Here is a 20,337-nt window from a genome sequence, read left to right on the forward strand (position 1 = left end):
AAGGGTTTTAATTCTCAGAGAGTTGTGGTATTAAACGTACTTCCTGTTGTTTTTTCAGGCAGTTTATATCTCTGGTTTGCGTTAAAGTTCAGTCAGTCATTCAGTCAGTCAAGGCACAATAGTCACAATCTAACAGATAAGGTAGGCTCTCTTTCTTTTTAATACTTTGTGTAATAATTATTAAAATTGTGGTAAAATAAATCGACATTTGTTCTGATAATAAGAATATATGAATCTATCTATCTATCTATCTATCTATCTTATTTTATTTTATGAGTAATTCAATGTGATGAATGAGAAAATTCTAAATAAACATAGCAGTCATTTCATATATTTAAACACATTAATATCATACAGTTAATTTCCATTTCATTTATCTCATGTTTGATTGCTTATGGATTATTGCAGTTATGTTTTATCTGATTTGTAAAACACTTTGGTCAACGTTCCCTTTTTTAAAAACGTGCTATATAAATAAAACATAATCTAGCGTGTGATTCATATTAGAGACACATTTATCATTCTTTCTTTAATTATCATCTCCTTTTCTTTGCAAAGTATTGTTTGCTCAAATACATATTTCTAGAGAACTGAAAATAATAAAGGAATCAAAAAATAAATTAATTAAAAATAACACTTGCCCTCCCAAGCTATCTTTAACCTGCTCTTGAATGGTGTTAGACTTGTATAGACTGTCTGACTCATTAGATCTCATTGGTATTCTCTGGATTCACTTCAAGTAACCACTGATTACTATTATTGTTATTCTCATATAAACACTATTTAAACACATGACACAATGGGACACACCTGGGAAAAAATGAACAAATGAATGACACACAGCTGGAACCAAATTAACTAAACGGGGAACTAACAGAGTATAGGACAGGAACAGGAAACATGACCAAACTTGTTATTTTGGTATCATTGAGATACTATTGTAGTGTTTTATTCATTTTTTTTATATATAATAAAAATAATAAACAATGTTCCATAATTTTAAAGTTATAGTGATGTTAGTTGTGTTTTTGTCATTTGTGAATGTCAAAAATCTGAAAACATAGTTTTCATGAAGTTTTATGAGTTTTATTTTATTTTTAGTTCAAGAGTTCATCCTTACATCTAATCTGAAAGCGAATAGTAAGCATATTTTGGCGTGCTGTCCTGGGGGAGGGGTCCGGGCCCGGAGAATAGCCCAAACCCAAAGAACTCCCCCATTCCTAATTTGGGATAAAATAGATTAGAAGTGAGGAGTTGGGGTGGAGGACGGATGCCGAAAATACGTCGTGGGCAGGAGGTAGGAAGGCTGGATCTATATATAAACTTGTTGTGCTAGTTAAGATGGTTAGCTAAACGAGATGCACCTGTGCCAAATTGGATGATTATCTGATAGTGCTCCTCCTGAACTTTGTTAATAAAACCCCATTTCACGAGTTCACCCTTACATCTAATCTGAAAGCGAATAGTAATCATATTTTGGCATGCTGTCCTGGGGGAGGGGTCCGGTCCCGGAGCATAGCCCGAACCCAAAGAACTCCCGAAAAGAAGCTTAAAAGGCATAAGACAACAGCCAGAGAGCTAAATTTAGTTGCCCCCCAAAATATGCATGCTGAGAAAAGCACAGAGCGACAGGGAGAGCCTGTGCAGAGTTCGACGAGAGCTGTGGCTCGCAAAGTCTTACTGGCGAGCCCTCCGTGCCGCTATGAGAGGAGCACAATGCCAGATATCAAAAATGAGCGAGTCTTGCTGCATCCAAAGGGAGCCATTGCAGCTGGCCACGACAAAAACCACGACAATGGGCCGTATTGTTTCAGGGTGGAATTAGGAGCCATTCCAGCTGCAATGGGAGCTAGCTGCTGTACCTCATCGGGGGGGAGATCCCTGGCCGCCATTGAGCATGCGACATAACTCAGACGGGGGGTTCACCCTGTGACCAAAGGGAGCCATGGGTCTGCTTCACTGGAAGGGAGAGCCCCGTCAGATGCTGAATAGGCAAGAAGATTCAAGGTGTGGTTTGATGCGTTGGATGGAGGTCTCCTACTGGGACCGAAGGGAACCAGCGGCTCTACTCAACCGGGAAGGGGATCCCAGTCCACCACTGAGCATGCAACATAACTCAGACGGGGGGTTCACCCCGCGACCGAAGGGAGCCGTGGGTCTGCTTCACTGGTAGGGGAGCCCCGTCCGATGCGGAGTAAGCAAGAAACCCGACTGATGGAGGGACTCTCGCTGCATCCGAAGGGAGCTGCGACTCTGCTGCATCAGAAGGGAGAGCCCCCTTGCGACTAGATATGAGGTGTGATTTGATGCATCGGATGGAGGGCTGCCACAATGACCGAAGGGGGCCTGTGGCTCTACTACACTTGGAGGGAGAACCCCGTCTGCCACTGAGCATGCAGTGCAACTCAATAACACACGAAAGGATCACACTGCGATCGAAGGGAGCTACTTCCCTGCTGCACCAGAAGGGAGAGCCTGTCCAATGCTGAATAGGTGAGGAGATTTGCAACGATGGCCGGAGGGCCCTTACTTTGACCAGAGTAGCGATAACTGGCTGCATTGGGAAGGAGAGCCTCTGATTAATCAAGTAAACAACATGGGTTAAAACGCTGAAATTATTATTTTTATTTTTAAATGTCTGATGACCAATGACCTCTATCTGATTTTGTGAGAGGCCCTTTTGAGCTGCTGAAGTTGCTGCCCCGATGTGAAATGAGTGGCTGGGAAATTTTTCTGCGGGTAAGCCTGATTGAGCAAGGATCAGTTTATAAGGGTTTTTGGAACCAAAAGTCGTTGACTAAGAGAGGGTCCAGCACAGATTTAGTTTGAATGTTCTGGAGTTGGACTTAAAAAAGAGAGCCTGATGAGGCTGAATTTGAGAATGGAGATTATTTTTTTTTTTACGTGTTTTTACGTCCTTTCCTGTCTTGATCCATCTTACTTTATTTAATGAAGTAAGTGATAGTATTGTTTCAGAGATTGTCAGGTGGAGTTTGGAGTTTAATTTAGGGGTTATTGCAATTTCTGAAAATCTCAGAAAACAGAAAAAGTTTCTGCGAGAATCTATTTTTTTGTTATTATTTTATATATATATATATGTTAACATGGATGCAGCTGAAGCCGCCGGGTTTGCATCATACACCACTCCTGGAACGCACTGACGAACTGTAACCGCCTGAACGCTGGAATCTGTTAACATGGGTGCGTAAAAAAAATATGAAATGCAAGCGCACTGCAGACGGAGTATGTGTGTAACAGGCATAAGGTTGTTTGCACCTTGTGCAATGTGGAATTAGTTTACAGCTTTCTCAAGCACACACACACACACACACACACATATATATATATATATATATATTAGGGGTGTAACGATACGCGTATTCGTATTGAACCGTTCGGTATGACGCTTTCGGTTCGGTACGCGGTACGCATTATGTATACCGAACGGTTCGTTGGAGTATTTAATTATATTTGAAAAAAAAAAAAAAAAAGAGAGAGAGAAATATAATGATATGCGTTCAACAAGGTAGCCCAATAACCCAAACAACGTAACAGGCAACGCCCCTGACACTCCCGAAGAAGAAAAAAACACCATCTTATATGTTTATGTTAGGCTACTCAGCAGGCGCTCGCTCACTCAGTACGCGCTGAATGCTCGTTGCAAAATAGCCAATGCGTTTAACAGACCAGAAATGAGAAGATCCTCCAATAACCAACAGGTCTGGTGTTTGGGTGCACTTTGGATTCCCTTTAAGCTATAATGGTGATGGCAAGAGAGTGGTGGATAAAAAAACAACGGTATGTCGCATCTGCAACATGACAGGGTACACCAGCGGGAATAAAAAAAAAAAAAAAAAACACCAGCGAGAATATCTGGGATATATGCGTTAGTACTATCTGGGAAAAGACGAAAAAAAAGGAGAAACATGCACGCAGCAAACTATCCCTGCAGCATTTAGACACTATAGCTTACAGGGAATCCAACCCAAACACCAGACCTGTTGGTTATTTTAGGATCTTATATTTCTGGTCTGTTAAATGCATTCGACATTTTGCAACGAGCCTTCAGCGCGTGCTGAGTGAGCGAGCGCCTTAGGGGCCGTTCACATATCGTGCCTAAAAACGCATGGAAAACGCTAAGCGCGTCTTTCTCCTCCTTTCCAAAGCGCTCGGGCAGAAGCGCTCATGAGGCGTCTGTCTTTGCTAAGCAACAATGACGTGCTCTCTCCATGAGACGCGGAAATTTCAGCGAAGGATAAATGGATTTGCAGCTCTAAAAATCGCTTGCAGTAGCTCTGCTACTAAATTTATTTCAAAATTGCAATCCATATACAACTATGATCAGCTGATCCTTCATCTTGGCTGAGCTCTCAACGTTGTTACGGGAAAGGATGAAGCTGATTGGTTGGTTCTTGTCACATGACCCGCGGTGCGCTTAAGGCATTCTGAAAAGTTGAGATGTTTTTACATTTTGCTGTATCTAAAACGTATCGAACCGAACCGAACCGAACCGTGACATCAGTGTATCGTATCGAACCGAACCGTGAATTTTGTGAACCGTTACACCCCTAATATATATATATATATATATATATAGTTCATAAGTGCATATTATTTATTAGTGTCCCTGTTTAACTCTCAGGTTAATGTATAGAAACTCTATATAATTATGTGACAGTGTAATTACTGTCTCTCCAGTGCCCTAGACAAAAATTATTGTAAATGCAAAAAAATCAATATTGTTTTTTCCTCTTCAGTTTCTAGAGACCAGTCCATCATGGATGTGCTGACAGGACTTTTTCTCTACTGGCTTCATAGTATGATGTTAAAGCTTTCTTCCCATTATATGAATAAATGAATTTATTTGAAATATTTTTTCTATTCAAATGTTTTAAAAGTTTATTAAAGGAATATTTCACCCAGAAATGAAAATTTACTGTTAAATTCCCATCAGGCCATTCAAGATTACATTTTTCAGTGGAACAGTAAAGAGGATTTCCATGGCTACCATCACTTCAGAGTCAAAAAGGCAGATACAAGAACAATAAATGAATCCTCTTAACTCCTGGCAATTTATTGAGGTCTTATGAGGCAAAAGGATCAGTTTGTATGAGAAACTGAACATTATTAACAACATTGTTACATTATCCAGCCTCAGGCAAACGGTCCTACAGGCTCACGCTCATTATGTACTGAACAGTACATTGTGCATATGAAAAAAGAAAAAGAAAATTTCAAATAATGTTTCTTTCACAAACTGATTGTTTGCTTCATAAGACAAAGTGATTGTAGCTCTGGACTTGCATTTTATGAATTACTAAGTACCACTGGGTTCAACTAAAAAATACTTTACTGTTGTACTGAATGAAGAAAGTAACCTGCATCTTGTGTTGATTAATAAATCAACAGCATTTAAAAAAAAAAAAATTATTTATCTATTTGAAATCTGAATTTTTCAGTAATTTTATACTTACTGTTTTGCAGTTTTTTGCGCAGGCGTGTTTGCTGATGTCTGGAAGGTAACTGTAGAGCCTGAAATGCAGGCTCTGGTCTCATCTTGTGTCGTGTTGCCCTGTTCATTCAAATACCCCGTTCAAGAACAGCCCTCTGATCGTATTAGAGCTATATGGCACATGAAGGACAACTGGGATGATATTATTTTTCACAAAGACACTACGAGGGTTAAAGACAGTTTCAAGGGTCGTACAAACCTGATTGGTTCACTGGGTGGTTCCAACTGCTCCTTGGAGATTGATGAGGTCAAAAACCACGACAATGGGCCGTATTGTTTCAGGGTGGAATTAGAAACATCTAAAACAGACAAATACTCCTTTGTAAAAAACTGTGTGTCGATTAAAATGATCGGTAAGTTTGCTTTTGGGCTCTCAATCTGTGATCACAACAACTAAAGAGGACACAAAATAAGAAAACTGCCCAAAATGTGAATCATTCCAAATGCATTTACAGAGCAAGCATCAAAACCAGAGCTGCAGGCCGAGCAGTCTGTGCAGGAGGGTGAACCTGCAGTCTTCACATGCTCTGTCCGGCACACCTGTCCGTCCCACCAGCCCACTCTCACCTGGAACCACACTGGAAAAGTCATCATGAGCTACAAGAACATTGGTCATGGAAACTGGGAAACACAGTCTGTACTGACCTTTAGCCCTAAAAAAGAGGACGATCACAGCGCTGTCGCATGCACAGTCAAGCATCACGGGAATGTCAAGGGAGAAATGACAGCAACTCACCGTATCTTTGTGAAAGGTATCACAATAAAACTATTCTGTGTAATTAATGTTTATATTATTAGAAAATTATTTCTAGGTTATTATGATAAAAATATTATATTAATAAAAATAACAATAATTACAATTATTATTATTATTAGTTGTATTATTGTTAATATTTACTTTTACCAGAACAAGCAACTCTCAGTCACATCCTCATTCCAACCATCTCTGGTCTTGGAGCTGCTCTTTTGGTTGGAGTACTGTGTTTCCTCATTGTCATGAGATTCAAGTGAGTCTGGAACTAACTTATAAATAGCATAAATATAATTGACTTATATATATATATACACACACACACACACACAAACATTATCAAACATGTTGTACACTGTGAATAAACACAATGTACAAATGAATAATTTCTGTTAAAAGACTGCACTTCTGTGTGAGGATTTGAGAATGCATTATGACATTCTTGTATGTTTCAGTGATTTTAAATATTTATTTATCTATTTTTATATCTTAAATCATTCCCAGGAAGCGCATTGCAGATCTTGAATCCAGAAATGACAATGGGTGAGCATTACCAGCGGTTCTACCTCGGAACATTATTGTTCCTCAGTCTGACTTTAAAATTGTTTTTAAATGAGGCTTTTTTGAGTCTTTTTTATTTTATTTTTAATTTTTGTATAGAAAATGAATAGAAGATGCATACGAAAGAAATATCAAATTAATTGTGCTATTAATATGTTACAATATAACAAAATGTATTAGTAATTTTTTTTTTCTATTATAAAAAGATATAAAGACAGATATTAAACTATGGTCTATGATGGTGTGATATTTTAAACAAGAGCATCTTTGTTTAAAGATGCTTCCTGCTGATAAAAGTTAAAACACGACAATAAAACATGACAATAAGACACCATACGTCAACAATGTAACTGAAAGTATAAATCATCATAACTGTTTTACTAAGTCTTAAATGTATTTTAGAATGCGGAGACGACTATCAAGACTGTCTCGCAGGTAATCAGTATATATATATGATTGTTTTTAAACTGCATTGCATTGAGTAGCCTCCATCAGTTATGAATGATCTTGTCATCTTGTCATGTGATCACCAGGTTTCGTTCAGGTGACAGCAGCAGTGTTCCTGGTGGCAGAGAGCAGAGGCAAGTACACCACAGCGTCTAATGTGTTCTTCTGCAACAAACCAGAACATAACAGATCTATTTGATATTTGCTTTTAAAGTTGACGTAATTTTCAAAAGTAATAGCACTTAAAGTTTAAAGGGTTTGTTCACCCAAAAATTAAAATTAGCCTTGAAGTCATCCTAGGTGTATATGACTTTATTCTTTCATATGATTATGAAAGAATACAGTTATTTTAAAAATGGTCTTTGATCTTTCAAGCAGATTTATGCATTGTTCTGCATTAGGGCTGGGCGATATATCTAACGATATGATCATGTGCACCTAGTCTGTAAATCTGGTTCCGTGATTACCGCTAAATCGCCATCACCTGCTTTTAAATGGAGAGGCATTTAATAGACAGTGCTGTAGATCACTGACAAGCTACGTAATATTACGTTCATTATCCAAGATGAATTGCCTTCGATAATGAACGCGATATTGTGTAGCTTGTCAGTGATCTATGGCTCTGTCTATTAAATGCCGCTCCATTTGAAAGCAGGTGATGGCGATTTAGCGATAATCAGGGAACCGGATTTACTGACTAGGTGCGCATGATCATATCATTATATATATCGGCCAGCCCTATTCTACACTTATTCACTATTATTCTACATTATTCTACATCCATATTCCTACCTCTGTTCTACTACCTTACTAACCATTAATAAGCAGCAAATTAGGAATTATTGAGGGAAAAATAGTGAATGAGTGTTCCCTATTATAATGTGTTACAGTACATGTGCTGCTTACAGTATCTTTAATTATTAAAAGAGTGGCCACATAGCTGTTCTAAAGAAGTCTATATACAGCACAGAATACAGCATTAGTTTTTAAATAGATAGACATGTTACACTATAATGTTTCACAAGATGTTAAATTAACACTTTTCAATGTCTATCATTGAGCTGTGCTTGGTAGCTGTCAAATATTAATCTGTAAATGACGATATGACTAGATTAAATATAACAATGAATTTTTTTATAAAGTGACAAAAAAAAAAAAAAAAAAAAAAAAGTGAAAGTGACGTGACATACAGCAAAGTATTAATATGTTGCTGATCCTTAACACTTATGTCTACTTTTTCCTTTATTTTCAAGGAGAGGTCAAGGGCATCAATTTGACAGGAAATTTTACGTTAAGTAAGTATCTGCATGTTTATTATAGATGAGTACCGTATTTGTAAATATATATATATATATATATATATATATTTCAAGGATTATTTACCAGATTTGGTTTATCAAAGTATTATACGTCAATAAAAGTGGAGGTCTGATGACAATAATGTTTTTTGTGAATGTTTATCCTGTAAAACAGTAAAGCATGGCCCTAGCAATGCCAATGTCATGGGTTCGCTTCTCAGAGAAAGCATGAACTGATGAAATGGCATATAATGGAAATGTATGATTATATAAACAGAATGAATATATAAAAATGTTTTTTCCTTCCACATCTGACAATTACTTCAATATACCTTAGTTTTTTTGTTGTTTTTTTGTCATTACTGGAGTATGACAGAGGTTTCTGAATCTTAACAGGGCAAACAACATATGTACAGTGTCAGGAAACAAGCCTTTCTCCAAAGCTCGAATGCCTTCACCAAAGAGGTATGAAGCATATCTTACTGATTGAAAAGAATTTACTACAACATCTTGTGTAATTTGATTTGTATCAATGTTTTATTTTAGTTACATTCAGAATGTCTTTGTACCCTCCTCCACTAAAAAATAAATAAAAATAAGCCAACTGCTGTGATCAATGTATTCATTTATTTAAAAATTCTTTTTCACATGATTTACCTAAGTGTGGCCAAATCATATTCTGTGAGTACATACTTTATCATAACTTTTCCATTACTAATCTTTTTGGTATTGTTAACATCTATTGCTTAGATCTTGATTTCTTGTTGTTCATACATTTTATCTCATTACTCTTAACTGTAATTTGATATTTCATATTAAATCTGATTTCTGTATTTTTCTTTTCCATTAAGGATTCCAATTATGATGATGATTACATCAACACAGCAGACCTTCATATGAAATTATATGAAAATGACATATTTTAGATGAACACTGTAGACTTGACATCAGGGGAGGAGCCTGTTCTATAACTAAGTGTCGCTTTTTAAGCCTGACCTAAAATGCCTACACATGCATATTCTACAGTATTGCTGTATTTACATATTGCTATGATGTTTACATTGCATAAAATAATTTACATAATAGTTATAATGCTAAATATTTTAATATGTGAGAAAATTTTTTAACTTTTAGCTGGAGTTAATATTGTCTTGTCCTGGAATTTGTCCCATTATGGCATCATATATTTACAATAAAAGATTACCTCTGCAGAAGCAGACCAACAGCTACATCTATATTATTGCCTCTTTACATCCACCCTCTGAAATGCACATGTAGTTAGAGAAGAGGAAAGGCTAGAGGGATGCAGACACAGGATTACTCCAACAAAATCATAGAGAGATGCCTCTGTGGAGATTTGATAAACTTCTGTGTGATTCTAACAGCTTATTTAGCCAATCAAACCATTGAGCATTTACTTGAATTTCTTGAATGGGCCCCACCTAAAAAAAAACAGACTGCTATACAGAGGGTCAAAATCAGGATCGAAAATAGCCTATTACTTCTAAATTGTTAGTTTTTTTCTTGATAACAAAATAAGTGGACCCTATGGAAGCAAAGGTGGTTTCAGGATAGAATTTTCACCAAGCAGAATGTCATATCTTAAATTCTGGACGTTTCTTAGTCAAAGAATGTACCTGCTTTTTAAAATCACTTTTGAAATGAGTTACAAAAAATAACCCATGAATAAACAACCAATCTATCATTTGTATATTCACAACTGTCTAGATCAAGACCAGAACATTTGATCTGTTACCTCATTTAGCAATACCACCACATTACAACTTTCTAAACACAACTAAAAAGTATTTACATGTATCTTAGGGGATTTTTGTGATTCAGTTACTTATAACACCTCATCAAATCAATTTAACAACCGTCAAAGTTTAGCATGTAAAATGTACCATACATCCCTAAACTTACTTAACCAGAGTGATGACTGATGTTGTTTTATTCTTTATTTGCATCTAAAGGGTTTGTCTTAGCTTTAATTAGCAGACTGACTAAAATTTGATGCAAGACTAGGTGTGACAGCCTTATTTGGAAGAAAATAAAATATTCCTCTCTGACACTCTCTGAGTCATAGAAAAAAGCGTTCACGCCTCCTTTTATAGGTTCTGCTTCATATAACTGTGTAGAGTTTTTGTCTCCACATTTCGCAGCGTTTGGCATAGAACTTTTCTATCCAATCCATTTGTTTGTGATTGAGACTTCTTTAAGAAGATAAGAATAAAAATAAAAGTATATTACATTTTATAAAAAAAATGCTTTAAGGTTTAAATATCCATACATTTTATAAGGTCATACTTCCGGGTTCTAGTGTGGACTCTACTTGCTGTATTTTGGACAGCTGTAGGCTATTATCTATTAAGCGAGCAGGGCAAATCAGAATAAGTGAAACTTTTCAGGTCATTTTCAACCACCTGACATTTGTCCAAGCAACATTTTTTTTTTTTTCTGTAATCACTTTGGATGCACACAATATTGAGAATGTGCAGAGAACATGTGGCTAGAAACAAAAATAAATACTTTCGAAAAGTTTGCTTAATCTCCCTGCCATTAATGTTCTCCAACTTTTGTTCCACAGGTGTTCTGCTGTTTGATCATGTCATAGGTCATGTTCTTTCTACTACACATCATACCCACCCAAAAACCCACGTAGAGTTGTGTGGTATCAGTCTCTAGAGGTTATCCTTTAGTTTGCAGTCTGTTGATTTAATACCTGGAACTGTCCTACCATGAAGAGAAATGATATGCATGGACTGACCCTGAAAATGTTGGATACCGTTTTATACCGTCATATCAACTATTGTTGTTGACTGTTTGTAAATATTATTGTGTCGGTGTAACAGAGACTCTGGAGTTTGGTTAGACAGGATCATACACAGGTAAGCAATCAGTAACAGTGGTAGAATAACGCTTGGTAAGGCAGATGAACTTGAGATAATTTGCGATTCGGACATGGACAGGTCTCAGTTTATGTGAGAGTCAAACAGGAAGTGAAAGCAGAAGGAGTGGAGCACGGTTGGTACTTGGGTGAGGGCTCCCTCTGCTGGCTTGGTGTTACAGGTGGTCAATAATAATCATAACAATAGAACCATTGACTTTTTTCTAACCAATTTTTGGGTTTAAACTGATATGATGCATTAATTCCAATGTTTATGACAATTGTAGCACAGCCACAGCAGCCTAGCATTTATATTTATGGAGGTGAAAGGACGGGTGACAGACACAGTTACAGTAGCATGTTCAACTTTTCACATGTGTCCATACTAGGGCTGTCACGATATTAGATTTTTCATATCACGGTTATTGTGGCCATAAGAATTCACAATGTCAATATATCATGATATCTATAGAAACCTTGGGGTGGGGAAGATATCAGTCAAATTATTTTTTGCTTTGTTTATTGAGTTTTTCTTTTTCACCAAACGAGCATAATATTGATACTGATAAATGCAGGGCACAAAACTCTGGCTTTCTCCGTCTTCTTTGAAGCTCTTATAAAATAACAAGAGAGAAAATACTGTCAAGTTCAACAGTATGATGAATAAATATTAATGGTAACACTTAAAATAAGATGCCATTTGTTAATATTAATGTATTAACGAGCATGAATGAACAATGAACAATACATTTATTACACAATTTATTAATCTTTGTTAATGTTAATAAAAATCGAGTTATTCATTGTTCATGTTCATAGTAAATTAATGTTTACAAACACAACTTGTGAATTTAACAATGCATTAGTAAATGCTGAAATTAACATGAACTAAGTTTAATAAATGCTGTGGAAATATTGTTCATTATTATTTATGTTATTTATATATGTTAACTAATGTAATTAACTAATGTTAACTAATGAAGCTTATTGAAGAATGACCACAGTGTTAACTCCTCTTCGCAGACGCGATGAGTTTTCGCAAATGCAAGGAGCCATGTACCAGGTACATCACGGCGGGGGACACTCATGACAGGTGCGTAGTGTGTCTTGGTCTACATCACGCACAGGCGGCGCTTAGCGGCCTTTCTTCCTGTCCCCATTGTGATGGCCTGCGGCTCAGAGTACTGCGCTCTAGGGTGGAAGTATTCTCAAATGTCGCCCTCGAGTCTAACCCCCGTCAGGTCACCTCTGCGACTGCCGAGGCACCGCACGAGGCGAGGGCCTGGGGTGACACGTGCGACATGGATTTCGTGGACAGCGCAGCGCTGGAATATTCTCCACATCGCTCGCTCTCCCCTACCCTGCTGCAGAATAAAAATTATACTGAGCCTGTCGTCTTCTCTAATGAGGATTTACTTCCCACACCGGAGGCATGCGCCGCCATCTCCTTCGGTTGTGGACGCTATGACGACGACGTTTTATCCACCGCGGCCTCGGGGTCTGAGGACTTCGCGACCAACACTAGCCCTCTTCCTCCTAGCGGACAGGAGAGGCGTGTTTCCCCCTCCTACAGTGAGCTTTTGGACGTGGTTTCTCGTGCGGTGGGTAAATTGGGGCTAAACTGGGAGGTTGACAAGGCCGAGGCCCAACCTTCTTCTAAGCTGGACGACCGTTTTCTAACTAGTCGGACACCTACACAGCCCCGGAGGCCTTTACCTTTTTTCCCGGACCTCCACCAGGAGGTTTCGAGGTCCTGGAAAAAGCCGTTTTCGGCGCGGATCACTAATGCTGCGGCCGCGGATTTCGCCACCGTTTCTGATATGGCGAACCATGGCTACACAATGATGCCCCCGGCAGAGATGCTCACAAGTCTCTGAGCTAGAGTCCAAGTCAAGTCTCAAGTCTCTGAGCTAGAGTCCAAGTCAAGTCTCAAGTCTCTGAGCTAGAGTCCAAGTCAAGTCTCAAGTCTCTGAGCTAGAGTCCAAGTCAAGTCTCTTTATTATATTAAGTCTCTGGTTATAATAAATGTTCCATCACGTACAGCGACCCATCCAAGCTGCTTAGAACACTGCATAGCTATATATAAGGAATTCAAAGCATGTAATATGTTATTATGACAACTCTATTTATTAGCATACAATATCAACTTTGATTTTGGTATATAATCAGTGTAAACAGGCTATTGCAACATGACAAAAACACCAAGAATGCTTTACTTTTAAGTTAATATCTGTATTTTGCATTTATGGATTCAGTAATGTCAGTCTGTCTGTCCTGGCTGTATAGCTGCACACCTCTTGTCTGGCTTAAGAATGAACAAAGCTACGCTGACTTATGTTATTCATACAATACCTACTCCCATATAAACATCAAAAACAAAGCCGGCTCCAATGAATTTCTGTGCAAAACAGCTTTTACTACAAACACTTCCACACAAAAACATTTGATAGAGAACCAAAAATATTTAAAGTAGATAAAATTAGAATAAATAAAATGGAAATGTCTAAAAACTATTACTACTGTAAACTTTGCAAATAGGACATCAGCCCTTCAAGTTAATGAACTATAACAAAGTGAGCTGCAATGAATATCTGTGCAAAACGTCATGGCTCCACTCCTACCCAATGACAGAGGCACGCAGGTTTTTTTCCACTGGAGTACTCACGTGAAGGATGCGTGCACAACTAATAACTAATATCATCACGCTATAAAGGGTTGGCCTGCGCTGGGTGCGCCCCTCCCCCTATAACTGTTCTGTCTTGCGGAGGAGCTCATTTGTGTGAAACACGCGCTCTAAAACACGCATAGGAAAAAAGAGCGACAGAAAGAACGGCTCCCCTCCAGCCTTGACTCGGCTCCCATCGTTCATGTTTATGAGCCGTTCAAAAGAATCGGTTCGTTCGCGAACGTCACAACTCTAACAGCGAGCTCATCTGACGTTTACTAAAAATTAACATTGTTCACGAGTCCCGGAGCTCGAGTCCGAGTCGAGTCTGAAGTCTTTCGAGGACGAGTCTCAAGTCGAGTCTGAAGTCACTGTTTGTGCGACTTAAGTCCGAGTCTCAAACTCGAGTCCCCATCTCTGGCCCCCGGTGGAAGAGACTCTCGCCGAACACCTTGCGCCTAGTTCGGCCGCGGCATGGAAGTCTCGCCCCCTTCTTCCTTCGATGGCGTCTAGTTTGGTGGGTAAATCCTACATGGCGGCTGGTCAAGCGGCTGCTTCACTCCACTCTATGGCGGTCCTTCAGGCCTACCAAGCGGAGTTATTTAAGGAATTGGATGAAGGTGAGGGCATCACACCGGAGGCAGTGAAAGAACTGCGTAGAGCAACGGATTTGGCGCTACGTGCTACCAAACATACCGCTCGTCAAGTGGGCCGTACTATGGCCAGTTTGATTTCGGTTGAGCGCCAACTCTGGCTTAATCTCACCGATATTAAGGAGAAAGATAAATCTTTCCTTATGGATGCCCCTGTCTCCAGGGATGGGTTGTTCGGTGAGGCTGTCACGTCGGTAGTGGAGAAGTTCAGGGCAGCGAAACAGCAATCAGCCGCTTTCCGCCAGCTGATTCCCCGCAGATCCAGGGAGGTTGAACGCCGGCAAGCGCCCGCGTGTCTCGCTCAACCTCCTCTCACCGTCAGCGAGCAGCCTCTCGAGAGGAGCCCACACCTATGGCGCCTCCTCGTAAGGACTGGGGCCCTAGGGTTTTTCCTCCGGCGCACCAGCGTCAACGAAAGAGATTGAACCTGACCTCGACGGCAAAGGCCTCTCGTTCTCGGGTACCGAATAGCAGCTCCTGATCTTTTTGCTGCTTGCCAGGGACTGTGCCCTCCGCTAGAGAGCGCTGTCGGACCGCTTTCGCACATCCTACACTCTCATTGCAGTCCCCATGCTCAAACATTGACTGTCTCGCCGCAAACAGCGCCTCGAACAGCATTGGATCGAGCTGTAATGTCAGACGCTCCCTCAGACACTCTGCGCAATCCTGCTTTCGGAATTCGAGGGACGACTCAAGGGCCCTACACAAACGGCCCGTTTATGACGGCTCGCGCAGCCGCCGCTTTTTCGCTAGCGGCAGAGCCCAATGTTCCATCTGTTGGCCTAATTCCTGCCGTGGACACGTTTCAGGATTATACTCAACGGGACACAACGACTCTTGCGCATACGCTTCCCCGGTGCACGAACACCACAGGTTTTTCGTGTCCGGCCGTTTTAACGCGTATGACAGCGTTGCAGGGAGCGGAAGTTTGGAAACCGCTAATATTGTTTCGGGCCGCGTGGGAACGCTTGCCCGGCATTTCTCAATGGGTGTTACGCACGATTTGTCACGGATACACCATTCAGTTTCGAAAAGGCCCGCCTCCTTTCCGCGGAATTCTTTCCACTACGGTGAAGTCTACGGAAATGGCGGTGCTGCGACAGGAAATGTCAACTCTGCTGAGCAAAGGGGCTATAGAAGAAGTACACCCCTCTCAGATGGAGACAGGTTTTTACAGCCGTTATTTCGTGGTACAGAAAAAAGACGGCGGATTACGGCCCATTCTGGATTTACGCCGTCTGAATCTTGCACTCAGGCCGAGCAAATTCAAGATGTTGACGGTAAAATCTATTCTGTCTCAGATCCGACCAAACGATTGGTTTATTACGATCGATCTGAAGGATGCGTATTTCCATATTCAGATCGTCAAGAGACACAGGAAGTTCCTCAGATTCGCTTTAGAGGGCAAAGCGTATCAGTACCGCGTTCTTCCCTTTGGCTTGGTTTTAGCGCCCCTTACTTTCTCCAAATGCATGGACGCAGCTCTGGCCCCGTTGCGGCTCCAGGGCGTTCGTGTGTTGAATTATTTGGACGATTGGCTGGTGCTAGCGCAATCGCAGACTCAGGCACACTCTCACCGAGATCTTGTGCTGAATCATTTAAACAATCTGGGCTTACGCACAAATTTCAAGAAAAGTGTTTTAACTCCCTCTCAACGGATAACTTTTCTGGGAATAGATCTGGACTCTCGTGCGATGACAGCGAAGCTTTCTCTCCCGCGTGCTCAGTCGATTGCGTCATGCGTGCGGCACTTCAAAGCGGGTCGCACGGTGACAGTGAGATTGTGCCTCAGGCTCTTAGGTCTAATGGCAGCAGCATCCCCCGTGATTCGTCTGGGATTGCCTCAATCTGGGCGTGGATGCGTTAGCTCACAGCTGGCCCAGGAACAGTCTGTATGCTTTTCCTCCGATTCGTTTGATCCCAGCGGTATAATGCAGAATACGGCGGGACAGAGTGGAACAGCTGCTGCTGGTGGCTCCGCGATGGCATACGCAGCCGTGGTTTGCGGATCTGATCAGTCTGCTAGTGGGCTCTCCGTGGGAGATTCCCCTCAGACAGGATTTGTTATCACAAGCACAGGGGCTGATTTGGCACCCGAGGCCAGATCTGTGGAAACTGTGGGCGTGGCCACTGAGCGGAGTGCATTAGTATGTCCCGGTCTTTCTGTTGAAACCACTGAGACTATATTGAATTCTAGAGCAGCTTCTACGAGACGCTTATATGCTTTCAAGTGGAGACTGTTTACAGCCTGGTGTGGCAATCATAATGTGGATCCAGTTTACTGCCCAGTGGCTTCAGTGCTGGAGTTCCTCCAGGAGCGTTTTTCGGATGGCGTGACTCCAGCCACTTTAAAGGTTTACGTGGCAGCCATTTCAGCTTACCACGAATACATAGGCGGTGCCTCTGTGGGGCGTCATCCACCAGTTTTCTCGTTTCATACAGGGTCCGCGACGGCTGAGGCCTTTCCGCCCTGTGCGAGTTCCTTCATGGGATTTATCCATTGTGTTGCTAGGATTATCAGGGCATCCGTTTGAGCCCTTGGAGACCGTATCGGATAAATTCTTGACACTGAAGACACTTCTTCTCATGGCTTTATCCTCCCTCAAGAGAGTTGGGGATTTACAGGCTCTTTCTGTTTCACCCTCATGCATGGAATTTGCACCGGGCTCTGTGAAGGTGCTGCTGCGGCCCAGGCCTAACTATGTTCCTAAGGTCGCATCTAACCCCTTTCGCTTTCAGCAAGTGGTCCTGGAAGCTTTTTCACCTGCTGAGGCTGGGTCAGGAGATCTAAGTCTTTGCCCTGTTAGAGCTTTGAAGACTTATGTGGATCGTACAGCCCCTTGGCGTGAATCTGACCAGCTGTTTGTCTGTTTTGGACATAAAAGTAAGGGCCATGCGGTTACAAAGCAGCGCATGTCCCATTGGCTGGTGGAGGCAATTTCTTTGGCCTATGAGGCGCGCGGACTCGCTTCGCCCTTAGGAATTAAAGCTCATTCCACTCGAGCTGTGGCTTCTTCCCAAGCTTTTCTAAATGGATCTTCTATGGATGATATCTGTGCTGCGGCAGGATGGTCCTCACCGAGCACTTTTATCAAGTCCTACAGTCTAGATGTGAGGATGGCTCCTGGCTCCCGGGTTCTCTCCGCTTGAGCAGATGCTTCCTCGGATCTCAGTTATCAGGTACGTCAGGCGTTTTGGTATATCGTTCCCATACGTGGTGACGTCACCGCAGCATCGAAGTGACCTATGATAGGGAACATCTCGGTTACGTATGTAACCATGGTTCCCTGAATAGGGAACGAGATGCTGCGATTCTGGCCGTTCCGTACCTTGATAATTTCTTTATCTTCAGTCATGAAATCTGAGCGAAATGGCGCGCTGCACCCAGGTATATCATGCGTGCGCATGCGTAGGGTGGTGCCATGCACCATTTGGCCAATAGGATTGGCGGGATGGTATAGGGCTTCAGACATTCGTCACACCGGAGGTGTTCCCCATACGTGGTGACGTCACCGCAGCATCTCGTTCCCTATTCAGGGAACCATGGTTACATACGTAACCGAGATGTTTTTCAAGATCCGTTTTAATCGTGTAACTGTTCATAGATTTGAACAAAGAAAGAAATGAAGTGTTATTACGCACAGGTCGTATTGATTGCAAATACAAAAATAAGACGAGTAAAGAAAATGCGGTACTTCATAAAATAATCACCCTTTACTTAAGTATATGAACACAGAATACCGCTTTTAATAGGTTATATAATATTTCCCAGTCTATGACTAGTAAAATAACAACTTACTCTGATGAACACAGCTCTCCTCAGAGTAGCTGGGAGTGCTGCGTCTTCTTCTTGTGTGACAGGTGTCAGAGTTAAGGCACGATACTGCCACCTGGGCACTCAACCAGGTACTGTTACCAAGTATTTACATGTGATGTCATCATAAGAGAACTGTTCATTTTAAATATTGCGGTTATCACTAATACCGGTATATCCTCATACACTAAATTAACAAGATATCGATAATTGTTTAATTGAATATCACGGTGATCGTCAATTCCGGTATATCGCGACAGCTCTAGTCCATAACTCTGAATGGTGTAGAATTATATTAAAGACAATCTGTGGAAAATCACTTTGACACGAACGGGTATCATAATGACAGAGCGCTCGACTATTAAGTGTTCAGTAACACATTATGGTGGCATAACAGTGACAGCTAAGACAAAAATGCAGAATGAGTAAACAGAAATTCAAACTGTTATGTAGCTATAAGTCCACTATCAATGTCACAGTGGAGCCTATTACAAGTTTTCAGTTCAATTTCAGGTGTTCATCATAAAATAACAATTGAGCCTGAACTGGCAAGATTATAAGGCCTGAAAAAAATATACAATGCAAGTCTATGAACACAGAGACTTTGACCTGTGAAAGCATGTGTGCAACCAAATGTTCACATACTCGCATGAAGTATGATTTTATCTTTCATGGTGAACAAATATTGATAAAAATTGTTTTGTGGTTTCAGGAGTGATGATATAATATCTCTACAACAGAAGAGAAGCTCAAAAATGTCTAGGTTTCTGAAGGAAATGGTCTTGGAAATGCTGTTCTAACACGAACTAGTCAGAGCTCAACTACCACCCAAAATGCTGCCATTGCCAGTCAGAAAAAGAGAAATATATGAAGACAGGTTATCATCAAGTACTCAGACTTGACTGCGATGGTTGATCAAGTAACCGAGGAGTGGCAAGTTTTCAGTGCAATATGACTTCAAGCATGTCACTTCAAGTCCAGAATATGCTCAGTCAAATGGCAAAAAAGGAGTTCACACTCACAAGCAACTTTTGAAAAAGGCTGCTGACTGTAAATCTGATCCCTTCTTTGCTCTGTTCAATTACAGAACATCTCCGTTAGAGTGTAGTATGGCCCTAGCCGAGATGCTGATGAATCAGAAACTTCGCACTACTTTTTCAAAACAAAAAGCAGATGCAAGTAAAGCAGGAACTCAAGCAACTGAAGTATAGACAAAGGTTTTACTACGACATGGCTGCAAAGCATCTACAGCCATTGGTGAAGGATGATGTTTTCATTATCAAGAATGACGAGAGTTGGAGCAAGAAGGCCACAGTTATGCAAGAAGTAGCTCCAAGATTTTACACTATGAAAACAGATGGTGGACAAATAGACAGAATAGACGTGATCTTTGAAAGACTGAAAAAGAAGTGAATGACCCAAATCAATGCAATGTGAAGTCAGAATCAACTGCATTGTACACAACAAATGACTGCAACACTGATACGAACATATACACACAAACATCAAACTGCCATACATTCACACTTAGAAGATCTACAAGAGGCATTAAAAAAACTGATAAATTAAATATGTAAGAAACAGCTGAATTTCATGTTTGTAGTTAATCATATGCATTAACTATATAAAATGTGCAAACATAAACTTCGAGTTAAAATGTTATACTGAGTGCAACATAGATGTTACAAAATAATACTGTACTAAGGCTACTGTTTATATTTTTTTTGAAGAAAGGGGGATGTGATGATA

At 40.6% G+C, this 20,337-nt stretch overlaps 2 protein-coding genes across 5 annotated transcripts in view; one reads left to right on the forward strand and one right to left on the reverse strand.

Moving 5' to 3' along the window:
* LOC113099176 (sialic acid-binding Ig-like lectin 14) lies at positions 1-9,798 on the forward strand. Of its 2 annotated transcripts, none has more exons than XM_026264267.1 (12): positions 1-141; positions 4,758-4,817; positions 5,485-5,865; positions 5,968-6,264; positions 6,420-6,519; positions 6,768-6,806; positions 7,227-7,259; positions 7,358-7,405; positions 8,525-8,566; positions 8,966-9,034; positions 9,232-9,250; positions 9,421-9,798. In XM_026264267.1, exons 2-12 carry the CDS (start codon positions 4,778-4,780, stop codon positions 9,493-9,495), a joined length of 1,143 nt encoding a protein of 380 aa, XP_026120052.1. In that variant the 5' UTR covers positions 1-141; positions 4,758-4,777; the 3' UTR covers positions 9,496-9,798. The 2 variants fall into 2 exon arrangements, with proteins under 2 accessions (XP_026120052.1, XP_026120051.1); XM_026264266.1 differs by lacking the exon at positions 1-141 and adding an exon at positions 3,183-3,201.
* The window catches only part of LOC113099174 (myelin-associated glycoprotein-like), a 25,540-nt gene continuing 12,536 nt past the window's right edge, over positions 7,334-20,337 (reverse strand). For all 3 annotated transcript variants that reach the window (XM_026264263.1, XM_026264260.1, XM_026264259.1), the window contains exon 19: positions 7,334-7,436. In XM_026264263.1, the coding sequence (XP_026120048.1) occupies positions 7,365-7,436 (72 nt within the window). In that variant the 3' untranslated portion in view covers positions 7,334-7,364. The remainder of the gene's footprint in view (positions 7,437-20,337) is intronic.

Source organism: Carassius auratus, unplaced genomic scaffold (genome assembly GCF_003368295.1).
Source record: "Carassius auratus strain Wakin unplaced genomic scaffold, ASM336829v1 scaf_tig00216878, whole genome shotgun sequence".
Lineage (NCBI taxonomy): Eukaryota > Metazoa > Chordata > Actinopteri > Cypriniformes > Cyprinidae > Carassius > Carassius auratus.